The 23,484-nt window shown below is 33.0% G+C and overlaps 2 protein-coding genes across 2 annotated transcripts in view; one reads left to right on the plus strand and one right to left on the minus strand.

Annotated features, from left to right (window-relative positions):
• Positions 1–23,484, plus strand: part of LOC129809995 (guanylate cyclase soluble subunit beta-1) — an 81,016-nt gene that overhangs the window by 54,228 nt on the left and 3,304 nt on the right. The window contains exon 14 of the mRNA XM_055860177.1: positions 4,111–4,268. Within this exon, the coding sequence (XP_055716152.1) occupies positions 4,111–4,268 (158 nt within the window). The remainder of the gene's footprint in view (positions 1–4,110; positions 4,269–23,484) is intronic.
• On the minus strand, positions 4,423–23,012 carry LOC129809996 (uncharacterized). The gene is made up of 9 exons (XM_055860178.1): positions 22,837–23,012; positions 22,641–22,729; positions 16,515–16,614; positions 12,886–12,995; positions 12,643–12,752; positions 12,402–12,497; positions 5,049–5,208; positions 4,847–4,965; positions 4,423–4,787 (listed from the first exon to the last, which is right to left on the minus strand). Exons 1-9 carry the CDS (start codon positions 22,964–22,966, stop codon positions 4,679–4,681), a joined length of 1,023 nt encoding a protein of 340 aa, XP_055716153.1. The 5' UTR covers positions 22,967–23,012; the 3' UTR covers positions 4,423–4,678.

The following is a 23,484-nucleotide window of genomic DNA, read 5'->3' on the forward strand; positions in this document are numbered from 1 at the left end:
TTAAGACAAACCATAGCATATTTGAGCATATTTGCTTCATTTGAAAATAATAACCGAACTAGAAAAATGACAACAAACTTTTTTTCAAATATAACTGCTGCCCGAATTAAAAAGTAGCCCGATCTTAAAAGAGCCGAATTAGCGAGAGTCTACTGTATATACGATTTTTCGAATACTTTTAAAGGAACTGGGCCCTTAAATTACTTTATTTAGTTTCACAATTATTTTAAAGAGCTAAAATACGGAGAAAGTGCCAATGCTTCGTACGATTGCAAGCTTTATAAAGACTAAATTTTTCCTATGATTTTCAAATATGACTCATCGCACCTATATTTTAAAAACAAGGGCAAAGTGTCCTATTTTTGAAATATATTGCGAAGTCACATTTATTCAGAAACATAGGAAAAATTTAGTCATTATAGAGCTTAGGATCGTACAAAGTATGGATACTTTCCCCTATGCCTTAAATATCTAAAATTAGGGCCTTAATTCTTTAAGTAGTTAAAGATTTTTCCTGAATCCTCTCTAAAATCTTAGCATACTAAATTCAGCCTTAATAGTCTTAAATTCACGTAAATTAAATTTGTAATTTATTCACACATGAACATCCGATTAAAACATGTAAAAATACTAAAAATCTATTACATAAACACTTTTATTCAATTTTTATGTTACAATTTAAATAAGATGATTTTAACCTGCACTTTTCTGCTTAGTAATTTTTCTCATTATATATTATATTAATATTTTAAAATTAAAAAAAAAAATTTCTTCTCGGAACCAAACAAAAAATAGGGGAGCATGAGGTAGTTTCAAGCATCTGAAACTAAAGTTTATTTTTTAAAGATTTTTTTGCTAAAAGTTTATGAACTACATATGTTCAAGCGACTAAAGGAGATTGGACTGTAGGGGAAGGTTTCGCAGTTTCGTATTGTTGAATCTGAGTAAAAGCTTATTTTTAAAGTTACTAAATAAATCTAATCCATGGCCATAATATTCTAATAGCTGGTCCAACATCTTACATTTCCAGACAAACTTGGGAGCCTAGGTCTTTTTCCTAAATTCAATACTTACTTAGATGGCTGCACCGTCTCTCTCTGGGGGCATCTTATGCTGACCTCCGCCAGTTCCCTCCAATACCTCAGCACCCCCAGATGTTTAAGAACATTGTCCATTACTTTTCTCCATCGTTTTCTGGGCGCCCTCTTATCCTTGCCCCTACATGCTCACTGTTTAGAAGTTTCCTAAGCATTCTTTCAGCTGGTGCATAGGTCGCTGCCGTAAAGTCCGTCCTATCCGAGGCTCCTTGCAAGTTTTCGTAACAATCTTGCCCCGGAAGGACACCCTACAATAGGGAACACCCTACAATATGGATTATAATGTAGACAAAGAGAAGATTCGCAAAAGGCTTAGGTATCTCACTGCACCAGTCCCCTCTCGCCTCCAAAATAAGGCAATCGGACCATAAGTAACCGGAAAGTCTGGTTTCATTCGTTGTAGCCCATGGTACCCGCAGAATAATTACGGACAGAAGTTGTTAGCTCCTCGCACAACTCTCTCTAGAGGGACTAGGTCCCTTGTGCGTTAACATCAGGTTCGTGACTTTCCACTGTGGTTGGTTGCCCAATTTTCTATCACTCAGTTGAGTGTACTGGGGCCTACCAGGCATCTAGCCCGGTTGGAGGTGAATATAGGAATTGAAGAGACTGCTCTGAGCGTCTCATATATCCCATTACCCACCTACCCCATTTATATACCTCTTGCTTCTATCAAATCAAACCTTAAGTCTGAATCTGCTTATGGTAGGTGTGATTCTTTCATTGCCACTTCGGTGTATTTTGAGCACTTCCTTTCCACTTTGCCTTTTTTCTAGTTAAATTTTCCACATTTGACTTTAAATTGGTCACTAGTCGTTCTCGGAATCAGTGATTTTCAAAATACATTCTGTAAAACATATTGGAGGTGTTATTCGAAATTCTCGAATTACAATAAAGTTGCTCATGAAGGAGTCACATCAGAGGCATGACATTTCCTATGATTCCCGTATGTTTCTAGCGAGCCGAAAAAACTTTTGAGTTTATTAGCTGTTTTCTGTCATTGTAAAATGAATTAGCAAAAAATACTAATACAAAATAAAAGCCAATTTAATAGTGAAGACGCAACCGAAAACCCCAAATTGGCAATCTACATGGTTTTGAAGAAATCTCGCGAAATGTGTACGAAAACAGGGAAAAAATTACACTAAAACCGGTCGCATTTTTCAGTGCTAAAGTCACCTCCCTGAGTCACATCTATATTCACTTGTCAGAACGCAACAAAAAAATATTTTCCAAATGTCACAAAAACATCCCTTAGAAAAATTGCATAAAATTGATTTTAAAACACCTGATACCTCCAACAAACGGTTAAAGCAAATAAATGAAAGTTTCGTCTAAACTTTAAACACTCATGTCAAATTTTTTGTGTCCAATGTAGTGGTTAAAAAATGTACGAGGCTGAGCAAACAGGAGCAGCTTCGTAAAAATCGCTATTAAATTTTAATTTTCCTCTAGGGGCATATCTAAGGATTCTCAGGGATTTTTTTGAGGTGGGATTATGAACCTAATAAGTAAGAGATATTTTGACAGAGTGGTATAATGATTCGGCTTGTGTGACATTCAGTAAAAAATCATGAAACTTGGACATCATTTTCCTTACGAAGCTGCACGAGCTTCCTCTAACTGGATAACCCTGATAACCATGTTAGAAATAACCATTATTTGTTTAGAGTAAATTCCTTCTTCCTTATTCATTGTAATATCTATTATTCTAATACAAGTATTTTTTTAAAATAATTTATATGCAAAAACTTATTTTCTGGATAATTTTGGTCCGGTCTTCCTTACTTTGTTAACTTTAATTTTTAAAAATGAAATTTGAAACGTAATTTAATATTCTTGGCATTATTAAACTATCTTGGCATTTTCCATTTGATTTAAGGATATTTCTGATTAGTTCTTACTTTCATACTGCAAAATGCAATTATTGTTTGAATTAAAAGCCGATTATGAAAGCCCGAAAATATTTCATCCCATCCTAATTTATATGAAATTACGTTGATACAATTTAAGATCAAAGCGATACAATTTATATTGATCCAAAAGCTAATATTTTTCAAAAAATTACGGGTTTTGTTTGAAGGATTACTAATATGACTATTTTCTATTCATTCATTCATTTTCAACCGCTTATCCCTATTGGGGTCGCGGGCCCATGACATCCAAATTAGCAGCCCACGCTTGTCGATCCTCCGCCACTTCAGGAAGATGTTCGGGTTCGATCCCGAGGCGTTCCAAGGCAAGATTCTGAATTTGATTCAGCCACCTTGTCCTAGGTCTGCCTCGAGGCCGAGGTCTCCTCACAATGGCTTGCATAGCTTTTCTGGGGAATCTTTCTTCATTCATGCGTTGAACATGTCCATACCATCGAAGTTGTGATCTCTCAACCCGAAGAAGCAGCTCCTCGACTCTTAGTTCCTCACGAACGGCCACATTCCTCACTCGATCTCTACGAGTGATTCCCTTAACCGCTCGAAGGTACCTCATCTCGGCAGCTTGTACTCGCGATCTTATCTATTTACCGATTTACCGATTTACCTATTTACCTATTTACCGATCTTACCTATTTTCTATATTCAGTGAAATTACTGGGTCCAGTCGTGATGATATGACCTATTAAATTTGTCTCAAGAATTTATGGAGTGATTTAGTTAGGTACGCAGTTGTTTAATTGCCATCTAGGCCTTATGAAAATCTGTATAATTTTCTTAAGAAAAAATCTCGGTGTTGAAACCTTTTAGAAATGTCGAGCACTTGCCATTGTTTTAGTTTTGAAGATCATCGTATTTTAGCATTTAGTATGAAGATTTGTTCAATATTGTTTAACATCTAATGTGAAAACTCCAAGTATGGCAGGAAATCCTTATCTAAATGAGATTTTAGACAATTGCTGCTATCATTTATAGATCTTGTCTTTTTGTGCTTTGCCACCTTCCTACCCTCTGCCCCCAAATTGTAATACTCTTTATGAATACGGAATGCTAAGCGCAGGTGTAAAATTTTCCATTTACAGAAAGTCACAATTGGTATACATTCAGGAGAGGTTGTGACGGGGGTGATTGGAAAAAGAATGCCGAGATACTGTCTTTTTGGGAATACAGTGAATCTTACGAGTCGCACAGAAACGACTGGCGCCCCAGGATGTATTAATGTGAGCGAAGAGACCTACAAGTGAGTATGATATCAATTTTTTACAGCCATATGGGGTCCATTGGGTGTGAAAATTTCCTATTTTTTTTTCCATCAAATTTATACTATACTTTCCCTCTCAGTCTTTGAGTGCTTCACCCCGTTTTATGAAGAAACATCAAAATATGTGGTACACTTTTTATGTGATTATATATAATGAATATGTATATTTTTCGGTGGGGATATTGCGTAATAACATTTTTAAGTACATGGACTCCACTGGGTTCACTGCAATAAATTATTCAATTATTTTTATGGAATATTTCCAAATGGTTGATATAGGCCGTAAAAGATTCTACTGAGTTGAAGTGATGAAAGTTTGGACAATGTAGTTCACCTGCTGCCACGGGGGAAGACTGCGTCAATGTGTCTGGCAGATCTGGTGCAGCGAATTAGTCCTCCATTAAGTCAATATATCGCTTCAGGTGACGCGGAAGCCTGAGATTTTTTATGCCTGTGGGCAATTTCCCGGTATTTCCCAAGCGCTGACGAATGGTACACCTGTGTACAGTTAAAGGTACATTTAATGGGAACATTACAAATGTATTTATCACCCAAACCTTGCCAAATGCTTGAGAGATGTCACACCGTGTATTTGGTCTTCCGATATGAGACCGTCCTTGATGAGCACACTGTATTTGTCCATAAACACTTCCTTCCGCATATCAAAAGTATATGGCTGTGGTGGGCGAATTATTAAGGCTATATTATATATATACATTTTGCGGGCTGTTTAAGAATTGCCATCAATCTCGGACAAACCTTAAATGGTAGATCAATAAATGGTACAGCCCTCATCAGTATTTTCAAGCACGCTTCTAATTGGTATGGATATCGTCTATCCTGTGACTCAAGTAATTTATCTAGTAATGCGATTATAGGACTCGACCCTCCGTCTTTCGGATTTGGATTGGCACCATATCTACAAATGCATATTTTTCAATATTATTATGCAGTCAAAATATGATAGTACAGAGCAGAAAAGCTTCGCAGTTTACTCAAGTTAGAGCCTAAAATTTTATTATGAAGAGGTAGCTAAGAAAAAATCGATGTTTCCTGAAGCAATTTAAACTTGAACCTTGAACTTTGAAACTAGTAGTCTTATAAACAAATCCTAAAAAAACAGACGGAATGAAAAGTAAAGAATAGTTGCGAAAATAGCTAGAACTACAAGTGCACTGCCCCAGATCCAATGCCCTGTAAATCACGAAAATCCTAATGACATAGCAAGAACAGATGATTTGACCATTGTGCTGAGGAAAGCTTTGAAGCCCAAGCCGAAAGCTTTGGAAAAAAACGGAAAAACTGATTTGTTCTTAGCTTCCCCTTCTCCGCCTTCTCCCAACGCTTACCGGATCTGATAGCAATGCCTTTTAAACCATATTTTGAAAGGTAATAAGTTTATAATTTATTCTAAGAATGTTAATTCTTTAAATACTTTACTACTGGTAATGTTGGGATAATATTGAAGATACTGGTACTCTTAAAACTTGAATTATGACATCAGACGGTTTGTCCGTCTGTGTGTCTGCCCATCTGACTGCCCATTCGTATGTTACTACGTCTATAGAAGCCAAACGGTTAGAGATAACAACTTGGAACCATCGGGCGACTCTCAGATAAGTACGGTAAGAGAAGCTTTCTTAAAGTTGATTTTGTCGAAATTCTAAAAATACTAGGAAAAATATTAGCATGTATGATCTAATTTGTGGTATAGGGGAAACGGGGGAATCTGTGGAATTTCCGAACACAATGTAGCACCGTACATTGCGACTTTTTAATTAGATGTTAGACTTTAGAGACAAGACCTATAGACATTTATAGGCACTATAGGGATGCTTGTCCACTGAAGAAGACGATATAGGCCAAGTGGTTTAGAAATAAAAATGAATGTTCAATGGTTCAATACTACTTCATATTCGATGGTGCTCCAGTTTCCCCTATAATCTTGTAAATGAAAGTAATATCCAGCTAACGTATTTGTATGAGAAATTTAATCCTCCACAAATTCGAAATACACCATTGTTATATATATATTATATACTCTTTCCTATGCTTTAGAAAAGGCAGAAAAGGCGAACTGGAAATGCTGTTACGACGATTTAACGATACTTATTAGTATAATTTTTTAACTTCACAGTCCAATCCATTTAGAGCTAAACTTTAAATCACCAACAGTATTTTTGTTAAAAGCTGAATCTCTCTTTCCACAAAAAGTTGTTGATGTTCGAAGAATTCAAATTCGGTTTAAGTTTTTCGTACTAAATTTTCGCACCAACAAGGTTGGGAAATTTAAGAAGTATCTCACTAAGATGCTATTAAAAGTATTACAGGGAGTTCCGCTTTGAAAGAATTTTTCGGGACCGTAAAAAAGCCCCCGAATTAACTCCAGTGACAAAGTAAAATTGCATATCTGCAGGAGATGTCTTTGGGTTAGGCTATGGAAAAGTCGTGATGTATGCAAGACATTTTCGGCGCTCATTTTTCAGCCTATTTTCAGCGCCAACGGTTAGCTATAACTATAGCTCTTAATAGTAGGCAATTCATATCAAATTCTTTCAGTCCGTTTTCTCTCAAACCGCAACTCCTTGTACTAAGCAATTATGAGGAGAATTGTAATAAAATTAAACCTGTTACTTTGATTTTATCCATAACCAAGTCAAAACAGATACATTTTGACCCTTAATTCAATTCGAAATTTAAAAAAAAAAAGTACTTCGGCCACCATGCGGACAAAACGAGAAGTAAAAATAACATTTTTGGCATTCGAAAATGATCTTCGAATTTTTAACACTTAAGAGTCTGACAGAATAATTAAGTTTTTAGTTTTTTTTATTACTTCATTTTTAAATTAATATTATTTAATCTTTTTTTTTTGTACAGGATATTGCCCCAAAAGTCTGAAAACAGATGATGCATTTGTGTTTAATTTATCCAAATTATTTTTTGAAGACTTCTTAATCTATAAAATTAAATAAAAAATATTTGTTTGATTAATATTACCTTTAATTAAAAATTTTGGAAAGGTAATTTCAGTATATTTAATTTTCCATATTTCCGTGGGCAGAACCTCAAAGATCAAAGGTAGTCCCCTGGTCAAAACAAGAAAAGTGACGTCTGTCACTTTTCTTTTCAATACTCATGTTAAATTAATTTATTAGAATTTTGTGGTATAAAAATGATATAAATTAAGCAAATAAAAGAATGAAAAAGATGAATAAAATACAATAAAAAGTTAAAAAAAATTAAAAAAGTGAAAAATGAAATGAGCGAAACATCTCAAATTTCAAAATTTCAAACTTGTGATTTTTTGCCCCAGCTTCTCCTAAAGTCAAAGCAGACTAGAAAAAGAGAAACGAAAACAAAATGATTGAATTGAAACACTTTTTTGTTTTGACTTTATTATTTCCAAAAGTCAGAAAATTATCTTGAAAATGTTGTATTGCGTTTAGTAAACTCATTAATTAGTATAGACTCTATTAAAATAACTCGTTTAGGGGTTTTGTCACATTTATTTAAATACTCAAGGAATAAGCCTCCGCGTCTCAAACATGTAGCCTCTCTCTTATATATGCAATTCTAGGGTACTTTGAAGATTATTTAATCGAGTTTTGATTGAGTTTTGGAAAGTTGTCCAAATCAAAGAATAGATTTAATGGAGAATATTGAGTTGTTCTGGTAAAAAATTTCAAATGTTTACACAACTATCCATAGCTTGGTTTAAACTCTAAATTGTCCGGAATTTCAGAGTTGTTCGGAGTTTTAATTTATTCCTATCATAGAAAGAATCATATCATTTGTTTTTCTTTTTTTCTAAATGTTAAATCCAAATCTATAATGCGAAATATTTAATATGATATAGCTAATCTCCGTTGATATAAGATGGTTTGCAAATATTGTGGTTGACTAACTCTATTGAATCAAAGCTTCTATTGATAGACTCCACAAGTTTCATCCCCAAATTGAATTCTATTACCATCTTTTGTGTACTCTATTCAATAAATGTCAATAACACTGAACAATTCGGGGTAAAAGAAATTCATTTGGTATGAACCTGAAAATCCTATTGTTATTTCTCATAAAGAACAACACAGAAAGGAAAATCTTCAATTCTCCAGATTTGAGATCAATATATAGGACACATATAATATATATGAAATTATTGATATTGAACACAATGTATAAACTTCCGAAGAAGTTGACATGAAAACCCATTCACAAAAAAAAGAAACATCATAAGGGGCAACATATGAAAGTGCGGTCCTTTTGAAATTAAAATATGAAAACGGAATTTCAATGAGCTTTGACTTTATATAACCATAAACCATACTTTATTTTTCTGTTTGGTGCTTGGTACCACTTCAAAGGATTTTGTGCAAATGGCTCTTGGTAAAAACGAACCAATGTCGAATTATAATTTTCCATGGAACAGACTCTTGTCGTATTTACAGTATTTATTCATGTTACAAGGATCCTTTTACTATTTCCCTATTTATTCAAAATATACACATCTGTTGAAATTATATATTTCCCACTTATGCAATTCTAGCAGTTTTAGAATTAAAATCAGGTGAATTTGTTATTCTGTATATTGTTTCATTGTAAATCTCTCTCTATCTCTCACTCTAAAAAAAACTATAACGATTTTGGTATCCGTTCAACAAAAGAAACTTTTTGTACATCTTCTTGAATTATCTCAATAAAAATAATCAAGATAGTAACCTTGGTTAGAGAAATGTTTAACAGCAAGTATCCAATCCAAAAAAATAGCAACAAATCAATTCACAAAAAGAGCTTAAAGTTTTTGCACACTTAGCTACAACACCAAATAAGCTTTGGCATTCCATAAAAGTTTCACACCAAATGTTTAGCAGTATCGTCTCTATCAATCAATGTTATTTGATGTTTTCTCTTGTACACATACCAACAAGTAACTTAAAGACTTACATTTCCAATAAAAATTCTTCATTTTATATGTTTTATCAAACTATGTTCTTCAATAGATTTTCTTATGCTATAATAATAAGGTTTAGAAAATAAATAGGTTTTGTTGTCTAATAAAATAAATTGTGTAGCTTCGTAAAAGTGGGGCTTATCTAGGTTTGGCCAATATTTTGTAAATTTCAAGTAGTTTGAATACGGAAATCTTGTGGAAAACAAAGTTCCTCGGAAATGGTTAAAAAATACCGAAAATATTTCATTTTACCTCAACGACCAAATCAAATACTAGTTTAATCATAATATAATACATTATTGTACTTAAAAAAATTATAAATTGGATCTGCACTCAGTTACATGAGTTGATGTACAAGGACCACTGATCCAGAGGTTCTGCTGTTTACTAATTTTTATAATATTTTCTATAGTCCTATGAAACTATTTGTTGAAGAGATCTTGGACTCTGCTGTAATATACTTAAGTTACATACACAGTAAAAAAAATTAAATTAAAAATGTGTAAAATTAAAATTTTACACATTTTTTTACTGTGTACAGATCGAGTATTAAGACTTCCAGTTATCCGGAATTGAAATATCGAAAATCGACTTATCAATTGTAAGCCCTGATGGAGCACACTAAAATAAATTTATCACTTATAAAGGGAAAAATGGGAACTAAAGGTGTCACCCATATTTCAACTTCCTCGGAGTGAACTATTCCCGCGACTGATGCTCACTGACTGAAGTACAGGGATAGCTGCCACGAACAAAAGTCCCAGCAACCTTCAGCACCCGCCTAGGGATGGTTTGTTGGGTATGTCATAGAAATAAAGGATTGGGATTGGTGGGTTTCACCGTCGACTGGGTTAACAATTGTCGAAAACGCCATATATGGCGAAAATGAAAGATTAAATGAAATATTTCAACTTTTCCAAATTTTTAAACTACGAATGAACACTTTTTCACAACGAATGAGAGCGTATACGCTCTACACAATTTTAGTTTACCAAAAAGTGTTCATTCGTAGTTTAAAAATTTGGATAAGTTGAAACATTTCATTTAATCTTTCATTTAAACCACAGAGGGGAACTGTGCTAAATTTCGGATAGGTTACATATAAGCATCAAGGTTTTTATTCTGAAATATAATTAAACATAACATTTTTAAAAGAAATTAAATATTTTTTTCATGTTTGAAGCATTTCCGGTGATCGCCAGTTGAAATGGAATAACATCAAGACTAAAAACACTTTTACAAACTTCCACATTTAGTCGAGTGAGTAAATTTAAAAATGTCTGAAGGAAAAACGACCTTGTACAAGAATAATTTAAAACTGAATAAAACGAGTGGAAAAACGTCCCAGGCTGGCCAAGTGCTCGATCTCGTGACTTTGATACTATCCCTCAAAAGCACTTTCGCATCATTTATCATGTACCGGTTCGCAACTGATTTAAATTGATTTATAAATCACTCGAAAGATCCCACAAAATAATTTTAAAAGTAGGGGAGACCGGGGCAGCATTAGCCACGTATAATATTAGATAGTGGTATCTTATATAGTTTGCTTGCGAAGGAATATTGAGGAAACCACTCTTTATTTCAAATATATACTTCAATTATATATACACAATTAAAAATCTAAATTAAATTTCTAAATTAAATTAAATTTCACCCGGGTATCCCGTAATAAAATTTATTTTCGGACAAAAATTACTTATCGGTTCTTAACCAGTTCATTATCGGTTCACGATCGATTTGAACCGACTTATAAATCACTCAAAATATTGCCCAAAAAACCTTAAGAGTAATATAATTGAATTTCGAATTAAAATTAATTATCAGTTGTGAACCGGTTCATTACCGGTTCAAAACCAATTGGAACTAGTTCAGTTTTGTCGGAAATTCCAAGACCTTTCCAACGAGCCCAAACATGACCCCATTCGCCTGATAAACGCACTCTCTAGAGCATATTTAAACTTTGACCTTGAAAAACCGTTATTAGGAATGATTCAAGGGTATTTTGACACATGGTCAATTGTCCGTTTTGAGATCTCTTAAAGCTCGATTGGCATTGTCAGGTGTCAAACTGAAGTATCATAATGCCAGACATAATTCCCCTACTTGTCAAAAAAAGTAACTATTTTTACTTAGGGAAAGGCTTTTAGGCTCCGCACACACTTTAGCTTCGAATATTTGATATTTTTCCCATATTCCTTTAATGAATCTGGTCTATCTATGGCAATATATGTTTGAAAAATATTAAGTATTCGAAGTCATTGAGTGTGCAAAATCTAAAAGCCTTCTTCTATAAACCCTTTTAAAATAATTTTGTTTTTTTTAAATTGGCGTCAAAAATGTTTTATATTTTGGAAATATCTCCCTCCTACGCGTATATGACACTCTTTCTAAGGATTCACTGAGAGAAATCCAAAAAAGTCAAAATAACATTTCGGAAATGTTAATTTTACCTTGCATTATTGATTCGAAATTGGTGTAAATATTACCCTTTTTAGGTGTATTAGGGGTTAAAGTTACCCTTTTTCATGTTAATTTTACCCTTAAAAAGGTGTAAAATTAACATTAAAAAATGTTGATATATTTTTACGCCTAAAAATTGTTAAAATTATGAGGAAAAAAAGTTAATCGCACCCCCGTTTTTTCTCAGTGTTCTTTTGCGAATTCACCCCATTTTTTCGGTCCCGGCAATGTTTTTATCCCAGGATAGGCTGTATCATATTCTTGATTTATGAGTGTCAAGTCAAAACATTTTTCTTCAAACTTTGGGCATGACCGGGCGGCATCCGGTTTCACCTCGAACCACAGAAGTTGAGATTCATAAATATTCTCAGTTAAGTTAAAATTAATTTCTTAAATTATCTAACTGAGTAAATTATCATTAGAGAAATTTGATACATAGATAATTCCTTGTCAGAAAATTTGATGACTTATATCTTCTTTTCTGAGAGTTATTGGGAAAAGTTGAAGTTACTAATGCAATTATAGCCATTAGGGTGTGTTACAAAGTTTCTGGGGTTTAAGAAGGAAATTAGAAAAAGAGACATCTTTATCGGTTTCAGGAAGATCTTTTTGAAATCAATTAATTTGTAGGATGCCTGAGAATGCCATAAATTCTATTTCCACATTTTTCTATTAAAGTGCTAGTATATAAGACTTACCTCAACAAAATGAGCAAAATATCCGGAGCTCCCGCTTGCAGAGTGACACGTAGAGGTGAAGCCATGCCACACGATTCAATTGGCACATCGATGAATCTAGAAATAGCGGGGTTAGACAAAGAAATTACATCCGGGGGTGGAATGATGTTTTTTTTCTCCTCTCCATCTTTTTAAATAGAGGTATATTTTTCTGGAGGATGCTTTTGTTCACCCACAAATGCTATATAGAGGCTGTCATTACCGTGTCATTCTGGGATTATTTTCCTCTGAAGCTCCACCATGGACGGGAAATTCAATTCTCCGTCTCGATGCATGCTCCAAGAAGTACACCATGGCTCTACTATTTTCATCCTTTTTCGCGATGTGGGTGGGATAAAAAAAATGTTCCATTTATTGATTTATTCACTATGAATGGGACGAATAGGGTTCAGGAGGAGGCGGATGTAGTGGATTGTGGGTACGATGATGTGTATAGCGATTTTACCTGATCTCTAAAATCCGATTTCCAGCCTGCAATAAAGTAGGGCGCGCTGGTGCCGAAGATAGCTCCCAAAAATAATCGTTCAAAGGTTTTCTCACATGAGTAGATTTCTCCTAATGACGAAATGTACCCCAGTTAGAGGCATCATTCCTAAACCCAGGAAGATCAAATGGAGTCGATAGGTGACGGTTGAGGAGAAAAAAATTGCGGTATAAAAGGATATGCTAAAGGAAAGACTCATTTCAAATATACCATATGTATACATCCCATACATGGTACGAATAAAGTGTGGAACAAGTTGAATTTATACAAGAGAAAAAAATCTTTTATAAAATAGGTAGTCAAGTGAAAAACACTTCGTGGAATGCTTGGGCTTGCCCTTAAAATTGGTATCAGCGGTATCAGCTTAACCTTTTCAATGATATTTGTGATATATCTTCTACACACCATATCAAGAATCTTAAAAAATGCTTTAAACAGGGTGATACATTCTGTAAATAGGTTCTCATTCTCGTTTTCTAAACTTCATTGTTATTTCAATAAGTCAAAATTTGTCTCAGATATGCTCTCCTTGTTTAATAAATTAGGGGTTACATTATAATTTTTCAATAGGACATGTTTGATTGTTTGTAGCCTAAATGTATGAATAAAGTTCTTGATTTATTCAATAAGTCCATCGTACCTGGGATTCGTTTTATTATTCACGGCGGTAAAACCGTGAATCTGATCATTAAACATTTCAAACATTAATTAATTAATTAAATATTAATCATAAACTAATTAATTAAATTTGTAATTATTTCTTGAAAATGCTTCGGACTTGTCCGGAATTCCAAGATGTCCAAGATCTTTCAAACGATCCCAAACTTAGTTAAGTCTGTTGAAAAATTCACTTTTTAGGGCTCTTTTAACATTCAAACTTGACAAAAATTATCAGAAAAAAAAGAATAAGTAAGAGTGCATGCAAAATAAAACTTGAACGAGCGAAATAACGGAAATAGGGGAATAGTTGAAGCTATTTCTAATACAACCGAAAATATTGTTATGTTCCCAGGGGGTGAAGGGGTACCCTTGGACAGTCACAAATGCGTTCGTTCTTTGAAACAGTTATCGTCCACTGAACTTCAATATCTAATTAAAATAACCTCAGTGTTTACAACTACCCCATGTTTACTTTCTGGCTCAGTTTCCACTATACCTTTTTTGGTTGATTTAAGTGCATTCTTGGCATAGAAATCCAGTTAAAATAATGCCATAAATCTTTTATTTATTGCAAAATTTATTAGTAGTTTTCTACACTAAGAAAAAATTTGTGGAATTGAAACTAATCACCGAGTTGAATCAACTCGAAAAATATCGATGTAATTCTTACTCTAATTACTCTGTAATTCTTAATTTAGTAAATGAAGTTAAAACAACTCTACGTGCGAGTTGAATTAACTCGTCGAATAGCGATTTAATTATTACTCTTTCTGTCGAAATTTCGTGAAGTTTTAGCTTTTGTGATAACTAGGTTGTATAAATACCTGGAGAAACAAAGGAGCATAATCTCTACGAATGAGATGTAATGAGAAAAGCCTTAAAAGGCTCCCGGAAAGGTCAGGGAATGAGCGAATCCGCGAGTACTTGGATTACCGAAGTCAACTCACTTTATAGCAAATTTCTGGGCTTCTTGTAACATTCTACGGTTCCTTTACATAAACAGGAAGAGGACTTGGTAAGATAGGTTTTTGAAATGAAGAGCAATGAGCATACTTTTGAGACGAATTAACTGTTCAAATATACAACCAATTGGTACAAAATAAGAGTCAAATTCACCTCTACATATCAATTTATTTTTAAATGTAATAAAAATAATTTTAGTAAAAAAAGACGACAAATAGCTTGCCAAGTTTCTAAACGACCCTTTTAAAAAGAGAGTAACAAAATAAATCAATTAGTATTGAAAATTACCGCACTTTAAACTTGGAACATCGATGCTTATAAGCAGGCTGTCCAAAATTATGAGCCTTTACCCTAAGTACATTTTGGAATTGATTTTAGATCACTGTGGCATCATTTTTTCTCTTTTTTATACCAGCTACTTCAGTGACAAAATACTCTAAAATTGATGTCAAAATCTTTAGAATTTATAGGGTAGTGCTCTATTGATTTAATGCCATTTTTGCTAAAATTTCAGCTTTTCAAAACAATGCTTATATATACTAAAATCACTAAAATTAATTCCATCATAATTTACTTATTTCTCTAGCAGAATTCGAAATTAGTACTTAAATTTATCTAACTAACTAAGAAATTTCTGTCTGTACAGTAAAAAACCTCATCAGTTTATTATAAATCTGAATTGCTGATATTCCTTAAGACGAACGATTATGAAAGTGAGCAGAGTATAATAGGATAATTAGGAATCGGACATAACTTTTGGAATTATAGAATTTTCTCATTATTTTAGATGGGCAAAAAATGCGCGACTTGTACCACTTTGTGGTCTTTGTCAATCCAAAACAGTGCACTGAGGAAATGTCAAAATTCCAATGTAGGTTCTATTTCAAATTATGCCATTGAACGCGAATATGACTATTAAGTATATGTTTATTCGATTTTCTTGGTAAGACCGGATATTGAGTTAACGGTAGACACACATGAATCTAGTAAAATAAAATTTTGATGTGACTGATGCATTTGTGCAGAGATAATATTAAATTCACGTCCCCTCGCGAATCTGGTAAGCCCTCGGAAGCTAGGGAAATTCTTCAGCAATCTGAAAAATTTTTGGGAACTACTCTCAGGATCCTTTTAATTCGGGAACCTCTACAACCCGGAACGGCCACCGGGACCGTTGGGAAATCCACTAAACCTTAAAGGAACCTCAGGAATCCTTGGTAACCCGATGATCTCTTGCGAAATAGGGGAACCTTCAAGGACTTTGAGAACTTAGGTTATAAGATTTTTAAGACTATATTAATTGTTCCATGAGGCACCTATTTTGCCCCTTGAAGGCGTTAGCCTCGTATGTACTTTTTCTTTGAGAAAATTTAATTTTTCAATATTATTTACAATCCGTATTGAACATTTTTTTTTCAGAAAGAGATCACATTATCCTGTCCTGATAGGGTCAAAACCATTACTAACTCTTTTACGGTTATGGTTTCAAGAATCCATCTAAAGCTTCAGATCTCTTATCTCGTACCGTTTAGCATCTGAATCTCATGGCTACAAACAAACAGTGGTATAAAGAAAAGATATTGAAAAATCTGAGAATTATTGAGAAAATTCAAAAGTTCATAAAAAATAACGTAGAAATTTCCTACTGTACATTGTGAATTATTGCATAATTTTAAGAAGTATAATATAATTCATTTTCGAATATTCTTGAGATATTTTCCAGTTATAGCGTGACGTGATGTCTTAAAAAATGCCCACTTAAAGCATTGAAATGGAATTTAGGCTTATGTACCAATGAGGTATAATACATAGTTTTATCAATATAAAGTTCATTGCTAAAAAATTCAACTTGTTGCACGTTTTATATAGTTTTTAGATGTTTGGTGACACGTACAGAATCTAGCGATAGGGGATGGAAAAGCGTTTTCATTGATGAGCCAGGGGAATTGAAAATGTGTCTCCCAAACCAAGAAGTGAGCAAACTGTGATGCTGTCTGTGACACTCCAGTCCCAAGATGTTTTAAGAGCAATGTACAAGATGTTGTGAAATTTTCCCATCAAACAAATCTGCAGAGAGAAAATTTGCAAGAAATTAAATTATCGCTCAAACATCTCAATATGGTGCTCTTAATTTGTATATATTCTTCTTGTAATCTTCCCCCCTTTTACGACTTGGTTCAATTTTATATAACTCAGTTAATCCCGCTGAAATATCGTTGATGGTAAACGATGAACATTCATAGAGTTGATGACAAAACTCCAACACTTCAATTATGCAAAGCGATGAAGGTGATAATTGAAGTGCATGAGAAAAACGTGGAAATGGAAATTAAGTCATTTTTGAATGTGATTGGTTTTCCATCGCATGATTGGAAAAGCATTTTATGCAAGATGCTAAAGAATGTAATATAAAATAAAAACAGAAGCGAAAAGCTGCCAAAGTGCATCGAGAAGATTATTTTTGAAAACATTTTCTAAACGAACTGGTAACAACAAAAGTTAATAACTTGGTGTGGTTGATGTCACGATAAAGCTCTTTCCAAAACAATTGTAGTGTAAAGAGTTTTACGGTGTGCACAAGTTTAATACCCTTGTCACGGCACAAAGTAATCCATTTCTATGAGAGCTTTCAGAGCTTTTCAAGGTTCAATTAAAGGAAAACTTTGATTTTCTTTAAGTATAATGGTTTTTATATGACCACTATTATTATCATCAGTTAGTAATAGACTCTGTTTAGTATTTGAAATAAAATAAAAGTTGCTTTGGTCATTATATTCGGTTATTCTACAGAAATTACCGGATTCGGGAAGTACGTAAAATTCTCTATCTCGGAAAATCTAAAAAAAAAATCTTAAAACGTCGTTTAAATCCAAACTAGAGTGTGTGCAAGGCCGAAAGCTTTTCCCAATAATAGTTTTTCTTAAAATTTATAAAAGAATCTCATTTGCAGAGGCCTCTCGATATTTATTTTTCCATACGTTTTTACATAGAGGCAGTGAAGACTAATGGTAAGTTCTTTCCTAAAGAGAATTGACTTATCAGTCTGATATACTTCAAAATTCTGCATTAAAATCTATCTAAAAATAGATATTTTATGGCATTGAATAAATGAGCAGTAAAAAGTTAAAATTGATCAGTAACAAAAAAAATTTAAACAGTGATATTATCGTCCAAATTTTGGCAAAGGGAAAATAAAGGGCTTTTCACTATATATGGAACAATTTTAAATGTTAAATATGTAAATTAGGCCCATTTTTGTAAAGATTTAAGTTTTTTACTGACCATAATTAGATATTTTACTGCTCATTTTTAATATTTTACTGCCCATTTAGAATTTTTTACTGATCGTTTATTTTTTGCCATATTTTATAATGTTCGCCGAAATAATACAAGAACTACGAACAAATTTGTTTAAGTCGCGGTGCAATATCTGCAAAATTTTTAAAAGGAAAAATGAAAATTAGCTTCACTTTTTATTAGGTTTTATGGGCCCCTGCTCATTTGATATATTTCAATTCAAAGGATATAGAGTTATTTTATTAGTTATTGTTATCATTATAATTAATATTTAGTCTATTTAATAATTCAGAAGAGAAATTTCCATTTAACTAATGGTTCATGAAATTGTTCTTAATGTTCTCATTTAGCAGCATGAGTAGCAAAATAAACATAAACTGCATTCTGTGTATTCTAAAATGTTGGGGAATGTTAGCAAACATTTCAAATAGCAAATAAAAGTTCATAAACATTGATTTTTTTGTTCTTTTAGAGAAATGAACTACTTTACAAATATGCCATACATTTCATCATGGTATTTGGCAACTGAAAATGGAAATATTCCAAATGTTTGTTTGCTCATTGTAAAGTCTTCTTTTTTGGCAAAATTCACTCCTTTTTGCTAAAATTAAACGGTTGGCTTGCATAATGAAATAGCAAGTGCACAATTTCTGGAAGAGTTTAATTAAAGTGCCAGAAATGCATGGTTTTAGTAGGTTTGCTTGAATATTTTTCTTGAGGAAAATTGTCGGGACAGTAAGGCTTGTTTCTGTTTACGACAGTGACGACAGCACAAAAGTAAATTAAAAATAATTCATCTGATGAATAAATTATACAGAGAGTGCCAGAAAAGTTTTAGCACAAAGCTCAAATTTTCAGGATTTATTTCATTTTAAAATGCAAGTTTATTGAAAAATTTGTTCTCGTTACAAATTTATTGTATTCAAGGGGGTTAGTTATATTGCGAAACCTTTGTCAATTGCCCCGAGAAACGTTATGCTAAACCCGAAAATCCCAAATTGCATCGCGAATCTTGAGAGCCTGAAGTCGCTAAACTTATCGCCAAACTCAAAAAATCCTAAAATTACGTTGCAAAACTCGAGAAATCCAAAAACTTGCAATTCGAAAGCAAAACAGATCCAAAAGATGCTTCAAAAAAACAGATAAACGTAAAAATGACGACGAGAAACTCAAAAATGTTATTTCGAAACCCGATTAATAAAAAAATGTCTTTTTCAAACCTGAGTAACATTAAAATGTTCTATACGTAAGCCCAAAAACTTAAAAGTTGCATCAAGGAACCAAAGAAACTCAAAAAAAAAAAAAAACATATCCTGAGAAAATCAAAAATTTCCTTTGTGAAATCCGAAGGAACTCAAAAGTTTCATCAGGAAACCCAAGAAAGTCAAATCACGAAACCCGATACATTCAAAAATTATATCGTTGTAATTCGAAAAAACCAAAAATTGCTTTACGAAATCTGAGAAATCCAAAAATTTGCATTTAGGAAATCCAAGTGCCCAAACGATGCTTCAAAAAAAAAAAAAAAAGAAAAAAGAAAACGGAGGAACCTAAAATTAATGTCGAAAAAAGTCGATGTCAAAAATTTTATTTCGAAACCCGATTAATCCAAAAATCGCTTTTTTTTAAACATGAGGAACATAAAATTGCTCTTAACGTAAACCAGCGGAACCTGAAAATTTCTTCGTTATACCCGAGAAACTTAAAAATTGAGAGAGCCCAAGCAACCCAAAAGTTGCTTCGTAAAACCCGAGAAACCTAAAATAATGTCGACAAATTCAATAAAATTGTATCAAGAAACCCAATAAACTCAAAAATTGCATCATGAAACTCTAGAAACCCAAAAATCTATTGTTCGCGACCTGAGGACCCAAAAAATTTGCTTTGTGAAGATCTTAGGAACCCGAAAACTGCTTTGGGAAACTCTAGAAACCTGAAAATTACAAAGTGAAACTCGTAAAATCCAAAAATCGTTTTCGCGAAATTCTATGTATCCAAAAATGTTTTGTGAAAACCCAAGGTTCTAGTGAAATACCAGAAACTTAAAATTCCTGAGAAGCTCAAGAATTGAGACCTGAGATGTAAGACCTGAGAAGCTCAAGAATTTGTTTAACGAAAGCCAAAGTAACCAACATTTTGCTTCGTAAAATCCGATAAACCTAAAAATGGCGTCGATAAACTCAAAAATTGCATAATGAAAATCAAGAAACCCAAAATTCTGTTTTCGCGAAACTCATGGAACCCAATAATTTGTTTTTGTGGAAACCACCCAAGGAACCTGAAAATTGCTTTGGGAAACTATAGAAATCTAAATGGTTTCTGTATCAATTTTAGAACACTCCGGCATTGATTCTATCCCATTGAGGTATTGATTTCAGACACTCCGGTATTGATTCCATTCCATTTTGGAATTTAGTTTAGGTTATTTTTGTATGGATTACATCCCATTGACGTATTAATTTTAGGGATTTTAGGGATAGAATCAATGAAGAAATACCCTAAAATCAATACCGCAACACTCTAAATTCAATATCAAAATAGGATAGAATTAATAATGGACGTCGTGGAACACCAGAAACACAAAATTTACTCCGGGAAACTCAAAAAATTTGTTTTACGGAAATCCATGAAACCCAAAAGTTGCTTCGCGAAACATGAGAAACCTAGAAAAATGACGTCAAGAAATCCAAAAACTGTATCACGAAACCCAATAACTACAAAATTGCATCATCAATCGCCGGACCTAAAATCGTCGGACTCGAGGACCCAAAAAATTGCTTTGTGAATACCCTAGAACCCGAAAATTAATTCGGAACACTGTAAAAACCTAAAAATTATATTTAGAAACCTCAAAATCTCAAAATTTACTTAGTGAAACTAGAAAAACTCAAAATCTGTTTTTAAAACGCGAGAAATTCAAAAATTTGCTTTTGTAAAACCTAAGGGATCCAAAAGATGCTTTAGGAAGCTCTAGAATCCTGAAAATTACTTAGTAAAACCAGAAAAATCCAAAAACCGTTTTCGCGAAAATCGCAGAACCTAAAAATATTGAATTAAATTGAATTGTTTTATTTTTTCATGCCCATATACACAAGGTACATCGTAGGAGTATACTTTTGTGAAAACCCAAGAAACCCAAAAATTGCTTCGGGAAACTCTGGTAAACAAAAAATTACGTTGTGCAACCTGAGAAACTCAAAAATTTGTTTTACGTAAACCCAAGCAACCTAAAAGTTTACTTCACAAAACCTGGGAAACACGTATCGTGAAACCTAATAAACTCAAAAATTGCATCATTAAAACACAAGAAACCCAAAAATCGTTCTCGCGAAACCTGATAAATCCAAAAATCGCTCGAGAGATTCCATTGAAAAACTCCAGAAACCCAAAACTTATTACGTAAAACTGTAGAAAACGCAAGGAACTCAAAATTACTACGCGAAACGAAAAACGTGAAGAGTTTTGCTTAAAAAAAATTGGAAATATAAAAAAAATAAATAAAATCAATTATGAATTTGAGAATTTAAAAATTCGCCATTTTTGAGCATAATTATTTACTAGGGTAAGTGTACCAAATTTCGGCATAGTTGCATGCAAGCGCCAAAGTCTTATGTTTGAAATGTAATATTTTTAATACAAATTGAATTTATTTGTTACTTTTTTATAAGGAGTGTTCCTTGGAACCTTGTAGGCAGTCTATCGTCTTTATTTTCTCTAAATTCACTATTAATACATTCTAAAATGTATAAAAATGTAAACATTACATTTGTGGCCTATTTCGGCCACCTTTATTTTTACAGTTCCTTGCCCTTCTGGAATTCTTCTAATGTCTTTTTTAGATCATCTTGTTCGTCGAAGCGACATTTTTTCATTGTAATCTTTCTAGAGTATGCAAAAACTAATGAAATTCGAGGAACAAAAAATGTGTCCGAAATTACCAGCTGGCCGGAATTTGACACACTTACCCTAGCAAATAGCTAGAGACTTGCAAACAATATTCTAGCTCAATCTTTTACTTTACAATTATGTACAGACATAAGAAATAAATAACTTTGGGTAGTCAGGAAAAATTATTTTCTTTATGGGACACCGGTGTTCCAATCATCCTTAAAGAGTTAATAGTCAATTTAATAATTTCTATAAAACACTGATAATATAAACATTATTTCAAACCTGAGGACTTCAATAAATTTTATAGAATAGAATAAGGCTCAAGATCTTGGTAATCTTTTTATACGGTTTCGACGTTATCCTATTTACTTTATTGCTTGTCTTGAATTAAGCTTAAAACATCGTTAAATGTGACATATTAAAGTTGATAACATTTTGGCTTTAATTTTATTTTGTCTGGAAATTTAATAGGTTAGCTTATCAGAAGAATTTCTTGGAAAATATCTTTACTGTATTAAAAAGATTAAAGATTATGTTTAATCACACTTTCTTTATTAAATAAACACGTCTTCATTAATAAGTTTAATCACTGGAATACGTTTCTTTTTAATTCTTGCTAACTTTATCCAGAGATATAGCTCTTTTTTTGTATTTCTTGGAAAATGAATGTTGCAGTGTAACGACGAAACTAATTAAATTGCAACAATGTATGACACATTTTAGCTTTGTAGACAAGATTTGTGCTTAATTGACAAATTTTGCTGGAGAAATGTGTTTTAAATTAAATTCACCCATGGAATTAAGTTAAATCCAATTTGATATCCTTAACGAAGTTTTCTGCAACTCTGTACATTTTCTTGTTTACACTGTGCAACTAAAAGAAAAATTTTTATCTGCAAACTCACTTGTGAATTTTTTGCCTTCATGTCCCTGTGAAAATTTATAGCTGTTTCTACTGCCAAACGAGCAGATTCTTCGGGTGCCAAGTTTTGTCCTGGTGGAGTTGTCCCATAAAATTAGTTATTGTGCAATGGGAAAAGAAAAGAAAAACTTTTTTTTATTGTGGGTCAAATATCACGACATTTTATATTGAATTTTTACCATCACAAATGCCAGAGATTATTGAATTGAGATGATCTCTTGCATTCTTTCGAGCCTGTCTTGTTTGCAAGCCATCTCGATTGAGTTGGCTGGAGAGTTCTTCGAAGAATATATAAAAAATCCTCTCCATCTATCTGCCAAGTCGATATGAATTTGCTAAATGGACAATATAAACTAACAGACACTGTTTGTTTTAAGAGAAAACCAAAGTGGGGTTTCTTGTTATCGAGAACGAACGATGGTTGTTCGGAAAATACGTGGCCCAGAAGACATGAGAACATTGTTATAAAAGAGAGTCGTAAATTGTGTAGGAAAATTATCCGCAGATACATAAGGCTTTTACTTAACATCTGACTGTTTATTCCATGGTTTCTCGGAAAATTTCACATGGGAAATGATTTTCATGCGAATTTTACGTACATTTTGTAAGTGACTCTTCGATTTTATAGCTAACAGCATCTGTTTTTCGGTCAATTCAGGTGATGTCCACCTTCTTTCACTCTGAATTCGTTCCCTAACATGTAAATATTTAAAAATACCTTAGTGAATCATGCTCAATGCCTATAAAAAGAATTTACCTAACATAATCCTATAATCCTAATCCTATAATCATTGCAGATCGGCGATCTCAATTATTTTTGGCCCTTC

Source organism: Phlebotomus papatasi, chromosome 1 (genome assembly GCF_024763615.1).
Source record: "Phlebotomus papatasi isolate M1 chromosome 1, Ppap_2.1, whole genome shotgun sequence".
In the NCBI taxonomy this organism is placed as follows: Eukaryota; Metazoa; Arthropoda; class Insecta; order Diptera; family Psychodidae; genus Phlebotomus; species Phlebotomus papatasi.

Bases quoted from the DNA above. Each gene is read 5' to 3' on its own strand.
- LOC129809996 (XM_055860178.1), bottom strand. From the start codon at position 22,966: ATGGAGAGGATTTTTTATATATTCTTCGAAGAACTCTCCAGCCAACTC. The intron at 22,730-22,836 runs GTAAAAATTCAA...CAACTCCACCAG, and splicing joins AATCTCTGGCATTTGTGATG to GACAAAACTTGGCACCCGAA. The intron at 12,753-12,885 runs GTAAAATCGCTA...ATCGCGAAAAAG, and splicing joins AATCGGATTTTAGAGATCAG to GATGAAAATAGTAGAGCCAT.